Source organism: Notothenia rossii (assembly GCF_949606895.1).
Source record: "Notothenia rossii genome assembly, chromosome: 3".
NCBI lineage: Eukaryota > Metazoa > Chordata > Actinopteri > Perciformes > Nototheniidae > Notothenia > Notothenia rossii.
The window spans coordinates 3,760,175-3,787,869 of record NC_136901.1 but is presented as its reverse complement, the minus strand read 5'-3'; the positions used below and the strand labels follow the sequence as shown (position 1 = coordinate 3,787,869).

The 27,695-nt window shown below is 41.7% G+C and overlaps 1 protein-coding gene across 2 annotated transcripts; it reads right to left on the bottom strand.

Moving 5' to 3' along the window:
• Positions 1-353: 353 nt before the first annotated feature.
• gart (phosphoribosylglycinamide formyltransferase) lies at positions 354-27,567 on the bottom strand. Of its 2 annotated transcripts, XM_079673153.1 has the most exons (23): positions 27,474-27,567; positions 27,197-27,279; positions 20,077-20,234; positions 19,851-19,946; positions 19,596-19,770; positions 18,947-19,058; positions 18,171-18,239; positions 17,953-18,078; positions 17,458-17,545; positions 14,721-14,806; positions 14,165-14,333; positions 13,220-13,451; positions 11,696-11,790; positions 11,374-11,483; positions 9,216-9,414; positions 7,593-7,844; positions 6,156-6,308; positions 3,764-3,967; positions 2,892-3,050; positions 2,302-2,432; positions 1,784-1,925; positions 1,459-1,574; positions 354-1,203 (listed from the first exon to the last, which is right to left on the bottom strand). In XM_079673153.1, exons 3-23 carry the CDS (start codon positions 20,219-20,221, stop codon positions 1,006-1,008), a joined length of 3,057 nt encoding a protein of 1,018 aa, XP_079529279.1. In that variant the 5' UTR covers positions 20,222-20,234; positions 27,197-27,279; positions 27,474-27,567; the 3' UTR covers positions 354-1,005. The 2 variants fall into 2 exon arrangements, with proteins under 2 accessions (XP_079529279.1, XP_079529280.1); XM_079673154.1 differs by lacking the exon at positions 27,197-27,279 and having other exon boundaries at positions 27,474-27,556.
• Between the last annotated feature and the right edge of the window lie 128 nt (positions 27,568-27,695).

The window sequence follows — 27,695 nt, the reverse complement described above, 5'->3', positions numbered from 1 at the left end:
AACCTCGTGCTTTCTGAGAGCTTTTTTTGACACTGAGCTAATCCATCCGACAGGCAGTGTTACATACAAATACAACGAGTATGCAATAAGAACAACTCATTAATTTAGGTGTTGAACCAAAAAAAGTCACATCTTTTTTGTGGCGTATTTGGTTCATTTCTTACCAGGGTATATTCTACTTCTTCTCGCATTGGCAGACTGGTGAAGTGTTTTCATACCTTAAATAATGCAAATAAAACTATTTCATGTTCATGTTCAAACTCCACTTTGTGTGCAAATAATCAACCCAGATTAAAGTCCTTCTGATTTTATGTGAAATTCGTAAAATGAAATAAACAAAATGCAACACCAAATCATTTTTAATGCATTCACCGATGCAGGTTTAATGATGAAATAACAACTACAGACATTCAAAGACGCATTATTATTATACGAATAGAATCCATCAGCATTACAAATATAACTTTTTTTAGGAGGTCAATTCCAGTGCAACTAACATTGATTAAAAATAAACCATTGGAATGTAACTTTGGTCAAGTCTGAGGCCTCTTCACACAAGATGTTGAAATGCTGCTATTAAATGGATGCATGCAAGCTTTAAGCATCCCACGAAAAATAAGACAATCTACCCATTTCAATTTAGCATGACAGTCTGAAAAAGAAAGGACAGTTAGCAGGTGTTAAGGCGGTAAAAAGTGACCATGTTTGACGCTGTTAGTGTCTCTTTTGTAGAACTAGCAGTAATGAAAATGTGGGTGTTTTATTTAACTCTGTAAATCAGGTCAAGTATGAAGCACAAGATGTTGAAATGGATGCATGCAAGCTTTAAGCATCCCACGGAAATCTACCTATCTCCATCTAGCATGACATTTTGAAAAAGAAAGGACAGTTAGCAGGTGTTAGTACAGTCAAAAGTGACCATCTTGACTTTGTTTGATGCTTTGTCAATTGTGTGGAACTAGTTTTAAGTAACAGAAGGAAAGTGGCATTCATCTGGTTTGTTTTTTAACTCTGTGGATTGGATTTCCACACGATGTGCCCGTCTTCTCCGAGTTTCACCGTGCCGCTTGCCACCAAATCCAGAGCGACAGGAAAGGCTCGATGCTCAGCTTCTCTGATTCTGTCGCACAAACTCTCCTCTGAGTCGCTGCTCAGCACGGGCACCGCCTCCTGCACGATAATGGCACCCGCATCCACCTCTTCCTGAAAGAAGGATGAACGAAACAACGGCTGTGAAACTAGGAAATCTTCAGAAAAGGCAAGTCTGGTATACGTGATGTCGTAGCAACATTTTTAAAGGATACTACTTAGTTGAAAGTTACATTTCATTAGGACTACACTGTATTCAGCTTTGATACCATAACTGCAATAACAGTGATGACTTGTAAAATGTTTCTTCCCTCAATCTGACAATAAAGAATGAACACATATACCCTCTTTGTCTGGTGTCGTACTTACTGCTACAAAGTGGACCGTGCAGCCGCTGACCCGCACCCCAGCCTGGAGAGCCTGTTTCTGGGCGTTCACCCCCTTGAATGAAGGCAGGAGGGACGGGTGGATGTTCATCAGCTTTCCTGTCACAATCAAACAAACACCAAATGTAAAAGACCATCATGTTGTCATGGAATCCGAAACAGACATGTGTACATTGATGGTACAAAGGTCTCTTTAGATAAACTAAGTGATGAAACTCACAAGCATGACTGACAACACATGATCATATAATACAGATTATTTCAACTATGTCATCATTAAGTCGTGCAAACTTAAAGACAGTTCCCACCGTTCCATTTCTTGACGAATTTCCCTGTGAGGATCCTCATGAATCCAGCCAGACACACCAGCTCCACCCCGAACTCCTCCAGCACTCGATCGATGGTGCCGTCAAACTCCGCTCTGCTGCCGTACAACTTGTGGTCCACCACCTGAGTTTGGATCAGACACAAAAGCATTAGCATAAGAGTTTTGGTCATCCTGAGGGTATTATTAAAGCAGTGTTGTCTTGCCTTGTCCTTCAATTGAAATGCTTGGGTGTGGATTTGTTGGTTCCAAATATCAGTAAGATCTTGCACTCAGGAGTTAACCGTCTGTATATATGTTTTCATACAATTACTACTGCTGCTTCCAACTACAAACTTGTATAACTCAAACCAGGAAAGAAAACCATATTGCTTCCCTCTATACTAGTTGGGATTTATTTAAGGGAACAGCAACTATAACCAGGCTTTTTGTGTGCAGCTTTTTGCACAAATGGTTTTAAATATCTTGTCCAAATCTTATTGTTATTATTAATATGTTTACCCGTGTCTGGATGCTGGCCAGCGAGGCTCTCTTCAGGCCCTGAACTCCAGGTCTGTTGGAGATAACGAGCACGATCTCTGCGGAGCTGGACGGACGTCGGGCCTGTTCGATCAGCACCTGCAGGTTGGTGCCTGGGACAAAAAAACAAAACAGAGGATATTGAAAACAGGTTATAGTATACAGTGGAGGAAATACGTATTTGATCCGTGCCGATTTTATAAGTTTACCCCCTTACAAAGAAATGAACAGTCTATAATTTTAATGGTAGGTTTATTTTACGAATGAGAGAGATTATCAAAAAGAAATTTTTGAAATTGACATTATATAAAAGCCAACAGGAATTCTGGCTCCCACAGACCGGTTAAATCAGTAATATTCCTTTAGGAAAGTGATCCTAAAATCAACTTTGTTACCTGAATAAAAGACACCTGTCCACAGAATCAATAAATCAGATTCCAACCTCTCCACCATGTAAAGACATGAGGGTGGTATCAGTCTTCTTATCCAACTTAACTAACTAAAAGAAATCTACTATCCATCTTTCCCCCCCAAAAAAGAAACATGCCAATAATGGATCATTTAAAGCTCACCTGTGCCAGAAATGAGAACAGCCACTTTGGTCCTCTTGCGTGGCGTGCTGCCGTCGCCATGGCTACCCTCGTTTTGATTGACAGCCAACTCGCCGCTGGAAACCGGCCCCGCGTTCATCAGGCTGTGCTTCAGGTTGCGGACGACCACAGGTTCTGCTCCTGCATTCACCAACAAAACAAGCGTTCACAATTCAAAGATTCAAAAGCTTTATTGGGGTCTCTCGCACAGTAGCTACAGTGTAGATAAGTCCCTCCAACAATAAAACATAAATAACATTTACTGCACCGAACAAGAATCAAACACACAACCTCAGATCTTCTAACCAAGGGGTGTCCAAACTTTTCCCCCCGAGGGCCACATACAGAAAGATATACGAAGCCTAATAAGTGAAGTTATAAGTTAACAAAATCAATCAAATGAAGGTCAATGATTCTTATGAGTGTTGGCAGCTCAACCCTTAAAACAGAATCCTCAGATTGATTATAATAAGGAGAAATAGGAAGGGTGTATTTCAAGCTTGCTATGGAAATAAGTCATTGGGCTTTTTCCTTATCAACTAAGATATGTTAGAAAATGTTTCCAACTTTAATTGGACTGAATTTATTTGAAAAGTGTTCTCATTAACACATGAACTACTGAGCTATGATCAGATGTGCTTTCCTCATTTTTGTTAGAGCTTTTGATATCTCCTGTTGGATCTTATGACACATTGATGAACATTTTGCACACTGTGGGAGTTGAACTCACAATCAAAAGCTTTATTGTCTTATGCACAGTAGCTACAGTGTAGATAAGTTCCCAGGCTCCTCTAACAATGCAACATGAATATATTATTTATATATTATTTGACGTTAAAGGTTCAGTGTCTCACCCTGCTGCTTGTGGGAAAGTGAACCCACGATCCACGCCTCTTCGGGGGCTTGAAGCTGGCGAAGGACCCTCTGAGCGTCCAGCGGGGAAACAACGAGCACCGCCCCGAGGCCACAGTTAAAGGTTCGAGTCATCTCCTCTTCACTCAGACTGCCCTCTTTGTGCAGCCAGGAGAACACGGGAGGGAGGCTCCATCGAGAGGCATCTGGGGGGATATGGATGAGAAAGAGATGTGTAATATATACCTTAAAGGGGACCTATCATGCAAAATGCACTTTTGTACGTCTTTTCTACATGAACATGTGTCCCCGGTGTTCCAGGGAACTCACCAAGTGTCAGAAAACACAACCCTCTCTATTTTCCTCCATACCCAAATCTCTTAAAAAGGGGCTGCAACGGATCTGATACAGACTGATCCAGATTTGAACACTTCTATGACGTCACAGAAGTGGCGCTACGGCTATTGGGCCAACTCCACCAATCAGGAGGAGACAGCCACGGACATTGCCGTTGGAAAGCGCTGGAGACGCTGTAGTACATATGCCAGGCCTGTAGATGGTGCTGTTCTCACAGAATCAGCCCATGAAGCAAAGACAGTGTTACATTGAGAGAAATGAGGAATGGCTCAAATGCATGATCTGTTTGGTATTTTGAAAAATAAAAAGTATAAATATGCCTTCTATAGGTATGGTCCTACACTACATTATTCAAATATAGCATGATAGGTCCACTTTAAGACAGTGGTTCCCAACCTTTTTCAGTCAGGCCCCCCTTGTGTAATTGGAAATATCTTCGAGCCCCCCCTAATCCGGTTCCCGCCGACATAGGTAGAATTAATTGTATATAGTTTTACAAACATTACATTTTCTCTGCTAATAACAACAAGACAAAAATATCAAACTATAATTTTATATTTGATTATGGATTGAACGTGAACAAAAGTGCTTGTATTGGCAGATGATCCTGGGCCACTGTGAAATAATGAGGCCTAATTGAAACAATTACAAATACGTTTTATCGATCCGGTTCCTTAACAGTATTTTTATTACAGGTTATCTTTGTTTATTTTTTAGGGCAAAAAATAAACAAATTAGAAACAGAATTCACATTGATTCACGTTATGTATAGTGTGGATTATGGGCTGCTAGCACACATAAAATACCTGCCGTGGTGGTAGTTAATAAGTAGATTTACTCAAGAACTGTACTTATTTTGAGGTACTTAAGTATTTCCACTTTTGCTTCTTTGTAATTCTACAGTCCAGAAGTACATGGTGTACCTTTACTCCACTACATGTATTTAATACCTTTAGTTACTTTACAGATGTGGATGAATGATGTGAAATCTACCGTAATTTCCGGACTATAAGGCGCACCTGAATATAAGCCGCAGCAGCTAAATTGAATGATGTGTACATATATAAGCCGCACTGGACTATAAGCCGCAGGTGTTTTAATGTTTAATTACCATATGTAAGGGTTCGTGCACAGAGGGGATTGTCTGGAAAGAGATGGCTATTTGAGGAAGCTCCCATTTATTAACATTTCAACAAACAAGTTGCATATTTGCATAACGTATTCAAGTGTTACCATTTAGTGCAATAGTAGCTACAGAACATGTGCTGTGTAAACTGTACTGTATCACATAGTGTTTCAGACACACAAACTTTTCAACTTTCAAACTTAAACGGTGTGCTCCCAGCGCACGTACCGGCAGTGATCTACAGCAGTGGTTTTCAACCAGTGGTACGGGGACAAACTGTCTCGCTCTCGTAATGTCTGTCTGTCTTGCTCTCGTTCTGTCTCTCGTACCACTCTCGGTTCCACTTTTACTTTTGCGCGCTACCTGTCTCACTCTTTTCCGGCCTCCAGCTTTTCCTGCTGGAGCCCGCCGCTTAAAGGTGGGGGGCGCGGACCGGCCATAGAGCCCATAGAGTTAAAGGTGGTGGACTGTAACCTGTAAAATCCATAGATTTAGGAGGTCCCCTAGTGGCCGTTAGCTGTAACAATCCATAGATTAGCCGCAACGTTATATAAGCCGCAGGGTCGAAAAATGGGAAAAAAGGCGCGGTTTATAGTCCGAAAATTACGGTAATCAACTCTTAAATCAGACTTTAGTTCCACCTGGAGTAAATTCACAAGCTACCCTGCAGTATACTACTTTTAATTAAGTCCTTGATCTGAGTACTTCTCCCACCTCACACGTAAGTGGGGCAACAGAACTCAGAGTTAAAGAAGTCGAAAACTGCATTTCTCCGTATGAATATGATGCCTCTTGGCCAGCTGATGGACAGATTGCTTGTGTTTCTGTGTTTAGGCAAAAAACTTATGGCAAACGAGCAAATCGAGCCTCGTAGATTCTCACTTTTGAACGCTCTGTGTGTGTCAACTCACCTAAATCGACAGCCAGTTCCTGTGGCAGCACGCGGGGGATGTTCTCCAGCAGACCCCCCCCTGTGATGTGAGCGTAGGCCTTCACCGCCCCACTGCGGAGGATCGGCAGCAGAACACGACTGTAGATCTTTGTAGGCGTCAGTAAGACCTCGCCTGGAGACAGAGAGACAGAGAGACAGTGAGACAGAGAGACAGAGAGACAGTGAGACAGAGAGACAGTGAGACAGAGAGACAATGAGACAGAGAGACAGAGAGACAGTGAGACAGAGAGACAGAGAGACAGAGAGACAGTGAGACAGTGAGACAGAGAGACAGTGAGACAGAGAGACAGAGAGACAGTGAGACAGAGAGACAGTGAGACAGAGAGACAGAGAGACAGTGAGACAGAGAGACAGAGAGACAGAAAGACAGAGAGACAGAGAGACAGAGAAACAGAGAGACGGTGAGATGGTGAGACAAAGAGACAGAGAGACAGTGAGACAGAGAGACAGTGAGACAGTGAGACAAAGAGACAGAGAGACAGTGAGATGGTGAGACAGAGAGACAGAGAAACAGAGAGACAGTGAGACAGAGAGACAGTGAGACAGAGAAACAGAGAGACGGTGAGATGGTGAGACAAAGAGACAGAGAGACAGTGAGACAGAGAGACAGTGAGACAGTGAGACAAAGAGACAGAGAGACAGTGAGATGGTGAGACAGAGAGACAGAGAAACAGAGAGACAGTGAGACAGTGAGACAGAGAGACAGTGAGACAGTGAGACAAAGAGACAGAGAGACAGTGAGATGGTGAGACAGAGAGACAGAGAAACAGTGAGACAGTGAGACAGAGAAACAGAGAAACAGAGAGACAGAGAGACAGTGAGACAGAGAAACAGAGAGACAGAGAAACAGAGAGACAGAGAGACAGAGAGACAGAGAGACAGAGAAACAGAGAGACAGAGAGACAGAGAGACAGTGAGATCGTGGGCGGCAATTGTTATGGCAATCATGGTATTAAAGCTTAACACCGTGTAATCCTAATGACATGTACGTGTTAACAAAGTGCTATCCTGGGAATGCCATATGTGTGATAACAGATCTGTCTGGAAGGGGTGACCCCATGTTGTTGTTTGAAATGTAAATGAGCTTTGGTGTCTTCCTATAAAAGAGCCTGTCACACATTGAGCAGGACGCACTCAGAAGGAGTCGTCATGCTCGCAAGCATTAAAAGAAAATATCTTAAAATACTTAATATCGATATTGTGTTTTTTGCTTATTTGCCGAACTCATCAATTTCTATCGACAGCAGCTGATTGACTGAGTTGCTACGACAACACTCAGATGTTTGTTAGTACTGGACATAAAATACACACAATAACTTTTCTCATTACAATGAGAAACATCAAATAGAAGGGAAAGATAGTGTTATCTACTAATTCCTCTTTGAATCGGACTCACCCACAGTCTGTCCCGACGTGCCGAATGGAGCCGGAGAGCTGTAGCTGAGGTTCGCTCTCTCCAGGACTTTTCGGACCAGACTGAATCCGTTGCTGTGGACCCCGGAGGAGGCGAGTCCGATCAGAAGGTCGCCCTCCTCGATGTCCTTCATCCTGGGAAGAAGAGCCCCTCGCTCCACCGCTCCAACACAGAACCCAGCCAGGTCGTATTCACCTGGAGCGTAGACGCCCGGCATCTCTGCGGTCTCTCCACCTGGAAAAAAAAAGTTTAACCACAGCACGCAGCGTCATTTGTTTGCTCTCAATCACTGGCTTTCTTGGCTTTGACGTAGAGCAAAATACTTATTAATTCATTTAAGTTAATGATATATTTTTACATTTGAATGAAAATACCCTGAAAAGTCAGGAATGTAATGTAGAAATAATGCAATGAGGCATAACATTTTTTTATAATTGTATTTGCATGTTACTAATATTTATTTTGTCCTTTGGTCTTCAACATGTGAACAGAAAACAAAGACAATAAATAATTGTCCATGCGTCCTCTGTTGCCCTCAAGACTATCAAGTTGAATGTAGGCCAAAACCCAGAAGAACTTGACGGGTATTAAAATGTCTCTTTTGGGTTAAATGTTTAAGATTCAAACCAGCAACAAGGAATACTGACTGATTGAGTAAGAGGAACTGTTCTGACAAATGGAAGTGTTGTATTCACTATTTTATAGGGATGTAACGATGTATCGAATATCGCGGTACATTTTTTTCTCAATACCGTCGTGAGAAATATACCGCGATTTATTTTTTAATAATTTAAACCTTTATTCAACCAGATGGTCCCATTGAGATCATCTCCATTTTCAAGGGAGACCTGTCCAACATGGCAGCAAGTAGGTTACAACATGAACATGAAACAACAGAACACAAAAGGAAATCGTATTTACAGGCCTACATGTACATACCTAGAGACATTGACAAGTACCAACCATATATTTATATCTCGCCCTGTCAATAAGCCTCACCTTCTTAGCAACAACTGTATTGTGTTTGAAGTGGTGGAGAGACAATGCAGTTTGACCCACTGCTGTCACCCATGGCCAAAGCATATCTCTCTGTCCCTCAGTACCAAGCGAGAGAGTTCTTTCCACAGCAGGGGATATTGTAAACGCCCAAACATCCCAGCTTCTACCTGGAAATGTGGACATGCTCATATTCCTAAAAGATAACCTTGATGATGCTGAGTGAGTGAGTTAGAGTTGAGTTACTTGAAAAACTAAAGTGAAACTTGATTTATTCTATTGCAGGGTCTGATCATTATATTGTTGACACTTTAAAATGCCACTATCCTACTAAAATACTGTACAAATCAGATTTATTATTTAATAAAGAAAAAAAATTCAAGTAAAAAAAATTCACTTTTTTTTTCTTTCAATATCGTGATAAATATCGTACTGTGGACTTTTAATCGTGATATTATCGTACCGTGAGTTTTTGGTATCGTTACATCCCTACTATTTTAACTGTTTTATTGTGTTGCACTGTTGGAGGAGCCTGTGACCTCAGATGTTCATTGTCATATCTGCACTGTAGTTATGTACGAATGAAAGCCTTGAATCTGAATCTCTCACCGAGCAGAGCGCAGCCGGCCAGCTCGCAGGCTTTAGCGACGCCTCCGATCACCGATGAAGCTACATCCACATCCAACCTGCCGCAGGAGAAGTAGTCGAGGAAGAAGAGCGGCTCGGCGCCCTGAGCCAGAACATCGTTCACACACATGGCTACCAGATCCTGACCGAGGCCGCCATGCTGCCCGCACGCCTGCGCGATCTGAGGAGGAAAGAGTTTTTTTATTAAAGCAAAATATTTGACAAAATGCATAAAAAATGTATATAGACTTTCTGCACTACTTTTTATTTTGTATTTTAATGAAGCTCAGCGCAAGTTCAGGCAGGAAGACCCGTCACTTCGTATAGCGCGTCATGGCAATACTCGCTCCCTTCACTAAATGAGAGGGAGCGCCACTCCTCAAGCTAACCTCCATTCACAAGCCTAATCATCGCACCTGTTAATCCCTCTATATATGCTCTCCCCTTCTCCATCAGCTGTCTTCCAGGTGTCAACGCGCAACCCTCCTCCACCCCTTCGCCTCCTGCTTCCAACTCAGGGCCAAGCTTAACCTTCTCCCTTCCAACCGGACCTAACCACTCATCACCACCACCAGTGTCTAGACCCAGGGGGGTTCATCGGAAACGGTTCTTTCCCTTCCCGAATGATATCCTACCAAACCTGGGCCTAATCACCAAACACCATTTCATTCACTTGTTATAAACTGTCATCATTATGTTTCATTTATATAATGTGACCCGATAATAAACATGTATTTCATACATCACGTCTCTCCTGATTGAATTATATATGTTGGATTGTTGGAGGAGCTCAGGTCAGAAGAAGGTCATTGCCATTTCTACACTGTAGCTTTGAGCATATGACGATTCAAATCAGCAGGTGTGTTTCATAAAAAGGAAATTACAAATTAGATATTTTATACTTTTGTATGATTGAAATCCTGATCAGGGCTTTTTATCCTTTTACACACAAACATATCCTGCTGACTCATTACTTCCACGTGTAAATGGTTATTTCTTTGTCGACTTGGCATCTACAGAGTGTTTTTATTAAAGCAAAATCCTTGATAAAAACTAAGTAGAAAGTACAGAAGGAAACACTTATCAGGTTTGGTCACTTGTAGGATGTTCAAGCACTAAAACAGATGAAGTATAAATTACAGATATTTGACACTTTTACAATTTCAGTTCAGGGGTTTTAAGAAGCCTTTTAATAATTTTACACCTAAGCAAATATAGCCAGTTGCTTGATTACTTCCACATGTAAATGGTTATTTCTTTCTTCGACTTGGCATCTACCAAAGCCAAATTAAAGTGAGTCGATGCTTCTTACATTCGATTCTCATCTGTTCCCAGACTCTGAAATTACATCGGATGCCACATATGTGACGAAAAATGGGATAAGGGCACTGTTCGAAATGGGGGGGAGCCAGGGAGAGCAAAAAAAATCGTGCATATTTGTGTCACACAGATTAGAAATGTTGAGTTTCTGTAAATAAAAGTTCTTGAAATAAATAATAGTTATTGTTCATTACAGTTTCTGAATATTTGTTTAATATTTGTGAATATGTCTGGGTGTTGCCATCTGTACGTGGCAGCGCTGCATTCTTCACGCTACTTACGTTGCTATGGTTACGGCTGCGATGCTGGCGCGGTATTTGAAATGTTCATATTGATATTTGTTTAAATCTGGCTTTGTAATAAAAATGATGGTGAAACGAAAAAACAGCCAAGCCTCGCAGCTTCTGGATTCACAAGCAAAGAAGCAAAGGAGTCTAAAAATGACGTGAACGGAATAACTTTTAGTTGGCCGGCTGTAAGCGGCGTTAGGGTCGAGTATGACAGCTCCACACCGAGGGAGAGGCCTGCCGATGAGGAGCCTGAAGAGGCTTCAACAACGGCCACGGCCGCCGGTGCCACCTGACCATGCCCATGACCTGCCTTTTAACTGGACGCAGAAAAGATTGAGTGAGTGGAATGAAAGGTATCCATGGCTTTTCATAAAAAAAAGTGTTTTTATAGCAATTGATCGCATCCGTGCTGCTGCGCCAGTCAACAGAGCGTGCATGTGACATATTTAGTATGTGCACTGAAAAATAGGGCTCCCCCGAAAGCAAATGGGTAATTCGAACACTGGATAAGGGTATTGCAGAAGTCCCACCTTGAGTTTGGTTCCGACTCCATCGGTCCCAGACACCAGGATTGGGTCGATAAAACCTGCAGCTTTCAGGTCAAAAAGCCCAGCGAAGCCTCCAAGTTCTGCATTACACCCTGGTGAAGAAATTACTAAATTATAGCCATAGATGCCATTTCATCCAGTTCTAAAATTTGACTGCATTTGTGTAACATCAAAATGACTATAAAGTACAGCAATCATGGCTCAATGAGCAGTTTAAAACAAGCTAGAAACAAGAGTCTCATCATTATTGAGATGTACTTTTTTGCTTAGAATTTAGATTTGTATACATGAGAATAAAAATTACCAGCGCGAGACGTTGCCTTGGCCAGAGGTTTGATCATTTCCACCAGTTTGTTACCGGCAGCGATGTCCACGCCGCTGTCTTTGTAGGTCAGTCCTCTGTCAGAAACACAGTGAAGAACCACTGATTACATATTTATCAAGGTATCAGATCATCAGAGGTGGGAAGTAGTCGAGTACAAATACTTCGTTACTGTACTTAAGTACATCTTTCTGGTATCAGTACTTTACTCCACTACTTATTTTTCTAACGACTTTTTACTTTGACTTCTTACATGTTGAACACAAATACCTGTACTTTCTACTTCTCTCATGTTGAACTCTAATACCTGTACTTTCTACTTCTTACATGTTGAACGCTAATACCTGTACTTTCTACTTCTCTCATGTTGAACTCAAATACCTGTACTTTCTACTTCTTACATGTTGAACTCTAATACCTGTACTTTCTACTTCTTACATGTTGAACGCTAATACCTGTACTTTCTACTTCTTACATGTTGAACACATATACCTGTACTTTCTACTTCTTACATGTTGAACTCAAATACCTGTACTTTCTACTTCTTACATGTTGAACACAAATACCTGTACTTTCTACTTCTTACATGTTGAACACAAATACCTGTACGTTCTACTTCTTACATGTTGAACTCAAATACCTGTACTTTCTACTTCTTACATGTTGAACTCAAATACCTGTACTTTCTACTTCTTACATGTTGAACACAAATACCTGTACTTTCTACTTCTTACATGTTGAACTCAAATACCTGTACTTTCTACTTCTTACATGTTGAACTCAAATACCTGTACTTTCTACTTCTGACATGTTGAACACAAATACCTGTACTTTCTACTTCTTACATGTTGAACTCAAATACCTGTACTTTCTACTTCTCTCATTTTCCAAACAGGCTGGTTCCTTTAGTTTGAATGTGTGTTTGGTGGCGTGATCATTATTATTTAGAGTCATTGCGTGCCTATTGATTTGAACACGATCCGTGTATCCATCATTTCCTGGTCTTCTCTAAAGAGGGACCAATGAAAACGTTGTCATGTTGCCGTTGTTCACCATGGAAACATTCATTAGCTAACAATGACATTATTGTTCTATTAATATAAAGGGAGGTCAGGTACTCTTTAAAACAGCTGCTAGTTATGGGTACTTTTTACTGAAGTACATTTCAAAGTTCTTTACTTTGACTTGAGTAAAGAAGTTTAGTCAGTACTCCTACTTTTACCAGAGTATTTTTAAACATGAGTATCTGTACTTCTACTTGAGGAAAGGATGTTTGTACTTTTGCCCTCTCTGCAAATCGTGATAACCTAAAGTGTTCAAATCAATGTGGAAGTTCTGGTGTTGGACTTTTCTTGATTAAAAAAAATACTAGGACACAAGTAAATCCAAAGTGAAGTTGTTTTATTCTTTAAGTGCTACAAGATATACGGCATGGAAATGAACAAAAACAGTTGTAAAAAAAAAACAGAGAAGGAATGTTTTAGCTTCTTCTTCTTTCACACACACCTGTGCTGCTTCAGGTGAGCGATGGCACGTTGTCCGATGTCACGTCGGTACACGGCTCCCGGGAATCCGACAGATGCTACGCCCTGATTGGCTGCATTTAGGGCCGTCTCCAGGGACGATTTGACGGCGGTGACGGTTAAAACTCGCCCCCCGGTGGAAACCACGGTCCCGTCTTTCAGAGTGGTGCCGGCGTGGAAAACCTGCAGCCCCGAGTCCTGAATCTGAGACAAACCTGGGGAGAAAAGAGGGGTTACTTTGGTGGTATACCCAGTGATGGAGCCAGTATTTTGTATTTATAAGAAAGGCCCCCTAATTGTGACATCTGTAGTCAACCAGAGTATAAAAGACTACAATTCCCACGGCGCCTCCTCTAAAGTGACAGATATGCAACCAACAGTTTTTAACCGTTCAATTACCCTTTAAGTTATCAAGTTATATAAGCCTTCTCAAGAAAGAAAGAATACCTAAGATGTTTGTTATTTTATTTGAGTTTTGCCTCTTTGTTTTGACTGTTGTAAAGGCCTCTTTTCTTTGTTGCATGCGTAAAAGTTTGTTATTTTATTTTGAGCAAACACATCGCATAACATCATCCAAACCATCGGAGGCCAAGCAACTCTTCAACTGTAAGTAACATAAAGGAAAGAAAATAAGTTAAAAATGTCTGTTGAAGGCGTCTAGTGGCTTGAAAGAAAAACAAGGAAGGAAATAAAACTTAAAAAAGGATTTAATCCAGATATTTGCCATTTCAAACACTGTGCATATGATTTTACAAGATTAAAACTACATTTAAATTGAAGATTTGCTGCTTTTCATTGTTTTAAATTATAACAAACTGTTTATCTAATTTAATAAATGTATATAATTTCGACTTAATTTTGTCATTGCCATATCTACACTGTAGCTAACGTGCACATGACAATAAAACCTTGAATAAATCATTCCCACCTGTGATCTCCACTCCTTTCTTGTAGGATCCGGGGTATCCAGCGCTGGCCATCACCACGGTGACTGCAGAGCTGTCCTGGAGCCACACGGGGGCGCTAGAGGCCAGTTTCCCACTCATTGTGTTCAGGATCACTTCGTAAAGGTCGCTCTTCAGAAGAGGCAAAAGCACCTGAGAGTGGAAGCACATCCAGAGGGTTGATATTAGTTTTTATTTCAGATTCAGTCTCATTATACATACATACAAATAATAATAAAATAAATAAGGAAAGGGTAGGGGGGAGGGGTCATCCGTGTGTGTGTGTGTGTGTGTGTGTGTGTGTGTGTGTGTGTGTGTGTTCATGTGTGTTCGTGTGTGTGTTCGTGTGTGTGTGTGTGTGTGTGTGTGTGTGTGTGTGTGTGTGTGTGTGTGTGTGTGTGTGTGTGTGTGTTAAGGTGCAAGTCAGAGCCATTCAATACACTTGATCAGGAGGTTAACGACCCTGAAGTGGTTCGAAAGATGTGGAGAATGAACTTACTATTAATGTAGTGATAGGAGGGTCAAATAAAAAACACCCACCTGACACTCGGGGTCCCCGAAGCGACAGTTGAACTCGAGGACTTTAGGCCCCTCCTTGGTCAACATCAGGCCTGCATACAGCACGCCTGGAAATAAAAAAAGGAAATATAAATGAGACACAGGCTTTGTTACATTAACCCAAAACTCAAGAACTGAGAGAAAATACTGTACGGGATTTCATTTGACAATCTGTTCTTGTTTATCTTATTCTATTTAAATGTGTATGGACTCCTGCATTTACTTACTCACAACATTCTCTGCAACATTTAGCTTATTGAATTATATTTGACAGGTAAATAGTTAAAAATCATCTGCATTACTTGCAACATAATATTGCATTTCATTTCTACTCGGTTTCTTTGTGCACTATTTGTTTTATGTCTTTTATATATATATATATATATGTATATATATTTATGTTGCATTGTTGAAGGAGCTTGGGATTTTCATTGCCATATCTACACTCTAGCTGAGGGGTCTCCAACACGTCGATCGCGAGCTACCGGTAGCTCGCAAGCAGGGGTTACATTGGGACTCTTCGTGCAGAGAGTCTGCAGCGGTGCGTGTGTGTGTGCAGGGCCGTCCCTCCCTACAGGCCGATCATTCAGACTGCGTGGGGCCTCACCTCGCGGAGGGGGCCTCACCTCGCGGAGGGGGCCTCACCTCGCGGAGAGGGCCTCACCTCGCGGAGAGGGCCTCACCTCGCTGAGGGGGCCTCACCTCGCGGAGAGGCCTCACCTCGCGGAGGGGGCCTCCCCTCGCGGAGGGGGCCTCACCTCGCGGAGAGGCCTCACCTCGCTGAGGGGGCCTCACCTCGCTGAGGGGGCCTCACCTCGCGGAGAGGCCTCACCTCGCGGAGGGGGCCTCCCCTCGCGGAGGGGGCCTCACCTCGCGGAGAGGCCTCACCTCGCGGAGGGGGCCTCACCTCGCGGAGGGGGCCTCACCTCGCGGAGAGGCCTCACCTCCCGGAGGGGGCCTCACTTCGCGGAGGGTGCCTCACCTCGCGGAGGGGGCCTCACCTCGCGGAGAGGCCTCACCTCCCGGAGGGGGCCTCACCTCGCGGAGGGGGCCTCACTTTGCGGAGGGTGCCTCAACTGAGCCGAAAATGCGGCGCACCTATTTTCGTTGTTCATTCATATCTTATTTTACCTACCAATTAGTGTGGCGCGACACAGTTTCGCCGCTGCGAGGCTCCACTAGCACCACATGCATGCCCCCACCCCCCGTCGACGCTCGTGAAACAAAGGGCCTCATCATATAACTATGCGTGTGTGTGTGTGTGCAGAGAGCCCGTTCCTACACCATCAGGGCCGGTTCTAACCAATTTGCTGCCCTAGGCGAGATTTTAGCTGGCGCCCCCCCCCCCCCCCCCTGCCAGAAAATCCTTCAGTAGAAAAGATAAAAGTATCCAAGGAATGAATACACATTAGAATATATAAAAAATAAATGAAAAATCTCTACAAAAGACCAATACACTACAAAAGCAGAAACTTATTGACAGGTAATATACATCAAAAAGGCTTCAAATGCATTTAGTATTGTATGAACATTACTTTTGGAGGGTGGATGTCACATCCTCTAGGGGGGTCCGGGGGAATGCCCACCCGGGAAGAAATGTTTGAAAATGTAAAGTAAAATGCTTCAATCTGGTGCAATTTAAGCACACATTAGAGACTAGATCTAGGGGGTACAACTCTAAACACCCATATGAAAAAGATTGGTTTACATTTTAATAACCCAATAAGCATGTGAACATAACCAATAACAAATAAATGTAACTTATTTTATTTTTGTTGTTCATTTATATCTTATTTTACCTATAGTTAACATTTATTTATGCATATTTTTTTAACTCTCCAGTTTTAAACGATAGTTTTGGTTTACTGTCCTATAGTATAGATTGAAATGATTTCAAACCTGTTTATCCCAATAATTATAAAGGAGTGCCTTGGAAATATTTGTTTACATAAATTGCATTTATCTCTCTCGCTCGCTCCCACGCCCACTTCAGCTGCGGCCTGCGGACGCCTGATAAGCCAATACCCCCCTCTTTCATCACTTACAGTGCCCATCGTACAGGGCAAATGAAAAGTGTAACCGGGGTGAAAAGGATGTTACATTTACTTAATTGTGAATGTTGTTACATAAAGGCTGAACATTAGGATGAGCGCTAAATATATGTCTGCATAAAGCTCAGTTATGATCGGTCATAATAACAGAATTTGGTGATGATTAAAAAGTTTACAGTGAGATTTACTCAGCCCTACAAATGCATTGAGATTTCCACACAAATGTTCTTTAGCAAGTGTGCAGAGCAGTGTTGATTTAAAAAAGCAATTTGAAGGTTGGATATTTGTAAACCTTTTTTTGTGTATATATATTGATAATTTAAGATGTAAATGAATTCCAGTTTATTTGTAGTACTTTCTATTTTTATTGTGATATTTGGTGGCATCTGATACAGATAATGGAGCAGTTGCTTTAGGGCCACAGTGTATATCCCTTAAGGTCAAATAATGAGATCCTCGACCTCTGCCCCCCTCTCGCACCACCACACAGAGCCCCCCCACATATCAAATCCCAACTTAACCCCTCAATAAGTAGCTCGCCAAGGAAATCCCAAATGTAAAAGCTCTCATCCTAAAAAAGGTTCAGCTAGAGCAGGGGTCTCCAACCTTTTGGCTGTGCATATGAGAATAAAGCCTTTGAATCTTGAGTCTTGAAAAAGATCCCTTACCCACATAAGGAGCCCCTTCCTCCCTCATGCCATCCACAGTCTTCTGCAGGACGCTCTCTGTGATCTGCTGCAGAATCTCCTGGCTCACCTGAGAGGGAGACAGAGTTAAAACATGGCTTCACGGAAATGATCACAGTCTCCAACATAACGTCTTTATTCTGGAAAAAACTACAGCAAGACGACGAGTGAAACTAAAACATTTGAGAAAAGATGGAAACCAATAACACAAGTGATATCTGAGCTCTAAACACCTCCTTTTTGTAATGTTTGATTTGTAACTAGCACCTGTCTGTACCGACTACCCAAGGTCAGAGAATTGAAATGTATTTATGTATAATTTACCAAGACTTAGAAGGAAAGGGCTAATGTGTGCATGTGAGCAATAACGTGGAGATTTGAGTGGACTGTAAACTGAGGCGGGTGTGATTTTTATGTACATCTCACAAGTGGACTGCTTCTTAAAAAACAACAAAAGACTGAGATTAAGATATGTACCTGAGGGGTGGGACAGTAGGCTCCCATGCCGCCGGTGTTTGGCCCCAAATCGCCGTCTTGCAGCCGTTTGTGATCCTGAGCTGGAGGCATCGCAGCAACTGAGAATCCGTCAGTGAAGCACAGACACTACAGAGAGAGAGAGAGAGAGAGAGTATTCACATGCTGTCACATCAAGGTAAAGTTGGTTCAGTTATTTCATGCACTTCACGTCTACTCACGGACACTTCCTCTCCCTCTAGCAGCTCTTCAACCACCACAGTCTCGCCTGCTGGCCCGAACGCTCGGTCCTGCAACAAAGCGTTAAAGAAACAGATTTAGCTTTCAAAATAAGTAAACTGGAAGATGCTTAAAAGGAACAATATGTGCATTACTTTTACAATCAATAGAAACATTATATTCACTACAGAATCTAGGTATCATCCAGCCGAGAACATCAGCTGCCAGATCTCATGAAAAATAGCTTCTGCAGTCATTTTACAACAAAGTATTAGCTACATACTGCAGCCCATTTTCTTTTCTTTTGCACACCTCACTAAATGAGCTCCCATGGCTGGTTCATAAGATAAGATGAGATGGGACTTTATTTATCCCCTTGAGGAAATAGGAATAGGAGCAACAGGGTCAAAAACAAAACACAAGGTCAAATGTAAGACAAAGTAGAATAACAATTTAAAAAATAATAATTTAATTTTAATTTGAATAAAGTGATAACGTTGAAGCAAGATATCACAGTAAAACATTGAGAATTTGAATGAACATGTTAAATATATTTAAATATATGTATATCCTATATATGCACAATCAGCATATGTATACATTTGTCTGTTGATACATGTTTTTATATATATATTTTTTTTGTATAGTGGGAAACGGTTCGATCTCTGTCTGTACACACAAACTGAAAGATTGACAATAAAGTTGACTTTGATAAGTGTGTAGATGTGAGTGCAGGTTAAAGTCTAGTAAACAGAGCCCACAGATGAATGTGTGTTACCTTCATGATGTCCATCACAGCCTGGCAGGCCTCTTCCTGGTTTGAAGCCACGATGACTCCCTTCCCCGCCGCTAAACCACTCGCCTTCACCACGAGCGCTGGGAAATCAGCCCTGCAGGCCCAGAAACAAAGAAATAAACTCAACATCTTGTCACAGTAAACACATCTAGAGCAGAAGCTGCATCGCTGATATGCAGGATAACATTTTGTGTGTGGACCTTTTAACATTTGCAATGCTAGATATATTGTTTTAGCTGTCAGAAAATTCCCAAAGAGATGACTTTCTGTCTGTAAAGTCACAGTGTTTGAGGGCGCTCTCATGTGAAAGGCAATCAGCACATCTTAGATCATTAACTCATGAAACCATCTGACAACTTCAGCAGACATAACAGTTTCTATTTTTCCTTTTTTAGGGTGTTTAATTGCTCGGAAAATAAAAGTTTGCTTGTGGAAACAACATATTTTTCAATTCGAATCTCCTATATCCTGTAAATATGTCCTTCTTTAAACTATCAATCATACAATAAGAGTTTCTGCACAAAAACACTGCTATAAGACATAAGTGTGTGTGTGTGTGTGTGTGTGTGTGTGTGTGTGTGTGTGTGTGTGTGTGTGTGTGTGTGTGTGTGTGTGTGTGTGTAGTACTGACGTGCGGATGAAGCTGCAGGCCTCCTGGGCGTCAGTGAAGGATCCATATCTCGCTGTTGGGAGGCCGTGTCTCTCCATGAAAGCTTTGGAGAAACTCTTGCTGGCTTCGAGCTGAGCGGCTTTGGCAGACGGGCCGAAACATGGAACTCCTGCTGCTGTCAGATCGTCAACAATACCTGGGAGAGAAGCCCAAGTTAGAGGAAGGATAGTATGATGAAGCATCTGAGTTAAAATGATGGAGATGGAGATATCCCACCTGCTGCCAGCGGGACTTCAGGGCCGACCAGAACCAACCCGACGTGATGATCCTTGCAGAACTGAGCCAAGATGGCGTGGTTACTCACCGACACCTCTGCATGAAGAGAGAGAGGGTGGGAGGATTATTATTATTATTATTATTATTATTATTATTATTATTATACGCTGATGATTATATGTTCCTTCCCATATTTTCAAATTATACAAATAAATACACTTTTTACCCGAGTTGCTGATTTTCCCACAGTTGGCCGTGCCTGCGTTACCAGGAGCAACTAGAATTTGCTGAATCAGCGGAGATTGGGCGAGTTTCCAGGCCAACGCATGTTCCCGCCCTCCACTGCCAACCACCAGCACCTTCTCTCCCATGGTACCTAAATAGCTGAGAAGGATGAAAGGAATATAAAAAGGTTAGAAAAGTGACAAAAGAACTATAAGTTCACAGGTAGACCAGGGCTGCAGTCGAACAGTCCATTTAGCTTAGGAACCTTCCTAACGGAGTGAAATGACCCGGAAGTCCCTCAGTGGCAGCAGCCATGATAAGTGCCGTTCGAATCCTCTAGATGAAAGGAAAGGAGGTTTCAAACTTCCTTTATAACCTCCTTTAGCTTAGGAACCACTGGACCTCCCTTGACGAAAGGAGAGGAGAAAATGCTGCCCCACAATGCTTTGCAGCCGCAGCATTTGCCGTCACACAACAGTCGGCCGTTCACGGAAACAACCGATTACGACCGAGAAATGATATCATGAAAGTTACGGTGCTTATTAAGCATTTTAAAACGTATGTGGTAAGTTGCCAAAGTGCTTTGTTTTGAACGTTCATCAGTATTATAATCAAAAAGAGAAATATGAACGTTAGTTTTTACTGAAATTATCAAATAAAGTCAACATTTCACTGAGCTGTGTGGGGTTTGTTCAACTTTTAAAAGATGTTTGAATGATATACACAGTGATAGATGTTAAGGACTAACGTTTATAATAAATACATTTGTATTGATTTTAAGATATTTTCATCCAATCATACGTGTTGGGATCATTTGTATTAATGTGGACCGGAGGGAGAGGGTGACGAGCAGAAGTTTCACTTTCCTTTTTTATTTCAATTCCAACTTTGGTCATGAAGAATATGTTTCTCTGTTGTTCATAAAGCATAAAGCAACAGCATCAGAGCACGGTGCAGAGTCTCTAGATGAGTCCCTCGTTCTTATTATACATCCATGTTGTAGTCCGTTGTATAGAAAACTGTAGTTTCCATAGTTTCCCCACAGCAGCAGACGCACATTCAGGACGTCCGCTGGCGCATCATAAACACGTTGGATAGTGAAAGTGGATTAATACTTTTTATTTTTTATTATTAATATTAATAATAACGTTTGCATAGACATGTTTTTCTTTGACAATCCAGTAGCGCAGTGTTTCTCAAACTTTTTGTTTTTTTAATGAAATTAATTCACTAGCACCCCCCACCCTCGACAGGGGGTCACCAGTCTCTGGCACTGTTATTTTTGGGGTCCCGGGCTGAAAAGTTTGGGAACCCCTGCTCTAAAGTACCGCAGTCTCTTCTCCTAAGTCCTTTTTAATTCTCCTATCCACTATCCCTTAACCCCGTGACCTTTCACTCAGAGGTCAAGGGATAGACGATAGGGTTAGACGTTAGGAGCTGATTTTTTTACTATTCGACCGCAACCCAGGACTAGAGGAATGTGAGAATTTAGTTTGGGGTATTGTCAAATATCTGGAACAAACTCCCAGAAACCTGCAGGTCCGCTGCAACTCTGACTACTTTTAAATCCAGGCTGAAGACTTTCTTTTTGCGGCTGCTTTTAATTGAACTATTCACATCTCACACGGCACTGTAACTTTCATTCATGTACCTGTGCTATTCATGTTTTATTATCTTTGCTTTTTTATGTTTCTGATGTGTTTTATGCTCTTAATCTCTTTCATTTTTTAAGGACTTTGAACTGCCTTGTGTGGAAAAGTGCTATATAAATAAACTTGAGGAAGGAACAATAGATCTGAGAATTCAGCATTCAAATCAAACCATGCCCGCCTTCAGGTCTGTTCTGCAACACTTCCTGAACTGAATTAAAACACCTCAACCTTTTAAAGAACATCCAAAACATTCATGTGTTGCAAATTATTTATCCAATATGTCATTCCGTCAGTTACTTTTCTGATATTACTTCTAGTCATTTAAACAAACCTCGTGTTCTTTTTAAAACCATTGATCCTATGTTAAACTCTCCTTTATCCACTTGTATTGATGCTTCAACTGAGATGTGTGAAAGATTCCTCTGCTATTTCATAGACAAGATCTCCGCTATTAGAGCCAGTATCTCACCACCATCTTTCGACCCCTCCGTTGACTTCACATGCACTGAGTTTGGACCTGTGTCGTTGTCATCTCTCAGTAACATTGTTGCTAAATTAAAACCCTCATCTTGTCCCACAGACCCAGTCCCTCCTCGACTTTTTAAAGAGGTATGGGACACTATTGGACCTAATGTCCATAGAATTATAAATAGCAGCCTAGAGTTCGGTCCTGTGCCAGTTTATTTCAAACAAGCGGTTGTGGCACCCCTGATAAAGAAAACTTATCTGGACACTTCTGTCTTCTCAAATGACAGACCCATCTCGGAGCTTCCTTTTATTTCAAAAATATTGGAGAAAATCGTACTCTTACAGCTGCAGTCTTTTATACATGCACACAATATTTTCGATATTTTTCAATCCGGTTTTAAAGCGCTTCACAGTACTGAGTCTGCCCTTTAAGCGTGCCGAGCCGTGCGGGGCCCGTTTTTGGTTGCGATTCCACTTGGCCTAGTTTTGGCCCGGGGCTACTTTTTCACCTTTTTTCTGGCCCGACTAAATGGTGGTTCTATCGAGGCCAACAAGCGGGGCCAACAGCCGGGCGGAATATGCTAAACTAGTGACGACTGCTGATTGGTCAGAGAGAATTGTCACAATTCTCTCGCGACTTAATCCCTAGTGTCGCATATATTAAGGGACGCTTGCAGCATTTTGAAAACAGTAAACCTAAGAAGAAAAAAACCACATACCAAGAAGCAAGGACACGATGGCTTCCACATCCTTCATTGCTTTTGTGTATTTGAGAGTTGTGTCGCATTGAAGATGACGTCACGGCAGTTGTATGCAGCGTCGCTCCGCCCGCCAAAAAGCCGATCGCCCCGCCTACACTGCGTTACTATAGTAACTACCCCAGTTCCTAGAATGTAATGTGAGCGCAGCATTAAAGTGAGCCGGGCCTAATGAGGCCTAACTAAACCGAGCGAGGCCGAGCGAGACCGAGCGAGGCCTGCAGTGTAAATGCGCCATAAGAGTATTGAATGACCTCCTGGTCACTACAGACTCTGGTGACTCTGCCATCCTTATGACCTCACAGCTGCCTTTGATACGATTGACCACTCCATCCTTATCTCTCGTCTAGCGCAGTGGTTACCAACCTGGGGGGGAAAGATTGCAGGGGGGGCGCCAGGCCTCAGATGATTTGAGGCCAAATATCATATTTAGACTTTTTTTTTTTTTGTAAATGTTTGTTGTTGTATATAATTGATTGATACATGATTGTCACTAAAAGCCTTGTCTCTACATTACAATAACATATACAAAGTAATTGATTAATTACATTTGAATAAAAATTCAAGTTAGTAACTATTATAAGCATAAAAAGACAGAAATAATTCTTTCTTTAATAGAAATGTTTCTTCTGCCCGTAAAGTGTCCAAACCAGGCTTGTCTGGATAAGCGCATTTCTAAAGCATAGTCATTGTCCATGCCGGTTTCAGTTGGATGATTTGTCTCAGTTGCTCCGATCAGATCGGTCTCCTCCATTTTGTAGATTATTTACAACTTTTGAATCCACATAAACACATCGGCAAAATCCGGCTTACTTTGAGCATGTGTTTTAAACAGTTTAATCCCTCTGTGAATTGTTTCCACTTCCGTCATCCTTTAATTTCTTCATACAGCGGGAATCCAAATGAATGAATCCTGAGTCCAATAACCATCAAAGTCACTCCCATAGTTAATACTTAATTACGCTTTCACACTCCTTTAACAAAACACTTCACATTCATCCAGTTTGTGGCAGTAGTTGTAGCATTTTTGAGACTTTTAAACTCTAATTATCGCTGTTTCCTTATACCTTCTCCCCTTGGACTAATTTTTAGAAAACATGGCGTCTCCACCCACCTTTATGCGGACGACTCCCAATTATATCTACCCCTAAGAAAAAACACTAGCTCTCTGATGCCCCTGGTTGACTGTCTTAATGACATAAAGGCCTGGGTGGCGCTAAACTTTTTAAATATAAATGAGAGCAAAACGGAGGTAATTGTGTTTGGACCAAACGGTGATGTCCCTTCCATTGACCTGGGTTCCCTGCAACAGTATGCAAAACCCATGGTCACAAATCTGGGCGTCAAAATCGACAGTGCTTTTAAATTAGATAAACAGATAAACTCTGTGGTTGAATCCAGTTTTTATCCCTTGAGGCTCCTGTCCAAAATTAAACCGGTTTGATCCTTTTTAAACTTTGAGCGTGTAATTCATGCCTTTGTTTCAACTCGTTTAGATTATTGTAATGCACTTTATGCCGGCCTAAATAAGACTTCGCTGGCCTGCCTGCAGCTTGTACGAAACGCTACGGCGCGGCTGCTTACAGGAACCCGCAAGTTTGACCACATCACACCAATTCTGGCTTCCCTCCACTGGCTTCCTGTCCATTTTAAGATTTTATTGTTTGTTTTTAAATCTCTTAATGGGCTGGCCCCAGAATACATCTCCGACCTCTTACAGGTGTACACCCCCTCAAGGGCTTTGAGGTCGGCTGATCAGCTGCAGCTGATAGTCCCAAAAACAAAGAAAAAGACCAGGAGAGACCGAGCGTTCTCATCGGTAGCCCCCAGGCTCTGGAACGACCTGCCCCCTCATGTAAAATTGTTGCCCACTCTTGAAGCTTTTAAGTCCCGCTGTTACGTGCTCCCCTCCTGTTTGTCTCTCTGCTGCACAGACACACCTGGTCTGCCCCTGGCTCCTCCTGCCCCAGGTGTCTTAATTACGTTCAGCTGGGGACTTGAAAAGCAGAAGCTGGAGGAGAAGAGTCTCTTCCCTAATCTCAACACCGGAGGAAGTTGTCCGTGGTGGTCCTCCTTCAGGATCTGTAGATTCCTAGTGTCTGTCTCTTATGTACTCTGGAGGAACAGGTAGTTTAGGTCGCGGCTTTGTCTTCTCCCGCAGGGACTTGTTAGGTTTCTGGGTAGCGGAGGAAAGCTCTGGGTCCTACGGCCCGTGGTGTGGCTGGACCAGGCCCCCTTTGTCCTTTTGTTTGTTTCCTGTCCTCCAGTGCATTGTTAATTTGCCGGTTGGCCATGTAAGTACGGATGTATCAATAAATGAACACCGTTAAATGCTGCGTGTTTGCTGTGTGGTTTTCTATGTCGCGGTTCTCCCCAACGAGTCTCTACCATTAAGTAGAGGGCGGGTCGTACCACCCGCCTAAAGACCCACCTCTTTTCCCTCGCTTACCAGTCAGTCTGAGCTATGTCATACCTATTTGTATGCTTTTACCGTCTGTCCATAGCCTTTATGTGCCTTCTATTTATTCTTATGTGTGCTTTTTATCTTTTCTTATGTGTGCCTTTTAACTATTCGTGTAATATTATATTTTATTATAATGTTATGTTCATTGTGAAGCACTTTGGCAAACCCTCTGTTTTTAAACTGTGCTATATAAATAAAGTGGATTGGATTGGATTCCACTTGCATATATACTCTTCTTGCCATACTTCTTTTATTTGTATTTACTTGCACCTCTCTCTCAAAACATTCTCTTGCACTATGTTTGATCTGTTCTATGTCCTATATATATATATATATATATATATATATGTTGCACTGTTGGAGGAGCCTGTGACCTAAGTTTTCATTGACATATCTACACTGTAGCTAATGTGCAAATGAAAATAAAGCCGTGAATCTTGAAACTTCACTTGCCTTTAATCGCTCGTGAAGCAGAGCATTTCATTGCATGCAAAGATTGACCTATAACGAAAAGTAGATCCCTAAACTGCGAGGAAGCGTTGACCTTTTCTGAGGAATGGGGTCTTTCATTATCTTGTAATGTCACTAACACGGGTCCAATCAACTAGAACAAAAACACAAGTCAACAATTAAATGGCATGGTCACCAGGCCGATCAAATCCCCGAAAAACGAAGCCATTATCAGCTTGATATACAGTATGGTCTCAGCCTCATCAGACCAATACATCTGTTATGCATGTGTTTATTCTATTATTTGCACATAGAAGCTGATTCTTTAGAGATATACAGAGATACTGACAATTTGTGCAACCATGTAAAGTTTGATTTGATAATAAACATGGGGTACAATTCCAGAAATGCTATGTATTTGAAACAGGTTAATACTAAGCTATAATAAAAAGACACCGTCAAGCAGGTTTAGCAGATTAATTCAGAATAAAGCAGCGTTGATTGATCCTGAAAAGCTATACAAGGCTTAATGTTCATTGATTCACAGACAGAAAACTGATCAGGAATCAATGAAGAACAGATAAGCGGACTCGCCAATAGCGTTGATACCAATACAATCGGTTCCCTAGTTAATCCACTCAACAGAAAACATTTCGTTAAAAAAGAATCAAGATCAGATGTCTAACCCAAAGTTACCTGAGGATTGTGAAATGTTATGGTTTACTAAAGTAGATACTAGATATTTGATCAGTATTGAACAGTACAAAGGGGCGAGTGTTGCACAGTGGGTGCACATGCTCCACAATTAGTCAAATCACTGGCTTTGACTCATGAGACTCACATGCCAGGGAGCAAATCAAATGCATGTGTCTAACAATACATCACTTATTTAAAAAGGCCCTTAATACAATCAAAGAAAAGTGCTGTAGGTTCTGTGATAACTTCCCTTCATACTCCACTTTCATTTTTAACCACACAACTAATATTACAGCATAAACTAACACTTTTCTGTGAAAGCATTTTACTTACAGTGAATTACGGCTGCACATTCATTTATACGTATCCTGCAGTTTAACCATTGATATAGATAGGACAGATGTTGATGTCTATATCCTGAAGCATCTTTTCCTATCTCAATATCTCAAAAACGTCAACATACAAACCATTTAATCCAAACAACATCAACGTGTTCATGCACAAGCTGGTAAAGAATGAATACTATGCATTTGTATTTGCCTTTTGCACTAAAATAATAATAGTATTGACACATTTTAAGCGACATTAGCACAACGAACACATGATCACTTAGCATGCTGTTTTGACACTCACCTGTGTGTGTTTAGTGTGTGTGAAGCAGAAAAAGTTTCAAGACAGCAGTCAGGAGTGTGTGTCCTCTGCTCTCAGCCTACAGACTCACCGTGGATACAGTGTGTTAATACATTACATACACGCATACACGCATACACACACACACCACGTGGATCTAATATACTAAGATGCACAGCCCCTAACACACACAAAAGCCTCCTAAAGTTTGCAGAAAGTGATCAAAACCTTAAAACAGGCACAGTGTCATCGTTTGGTGTTAGTATATGTATGTTATTACCTTTATCTGCTGCACAAGCTTCGTTTTTTGGGGAAAAAGTTTGGGGTTATTCGACTTCCTAGGGGTGTAACCGACGAGTGCATCATGGGAGTCGTAGTTGATTTCCATTAAAAGTCTACAACTTCAACTCGGTTAAAAAATAAAAAGCGTTTTCTTATGTTGATTTAATCGTTTTCTTGTCACTTTACAGGTTGCATAATTATGTGAATATACATATCAGTA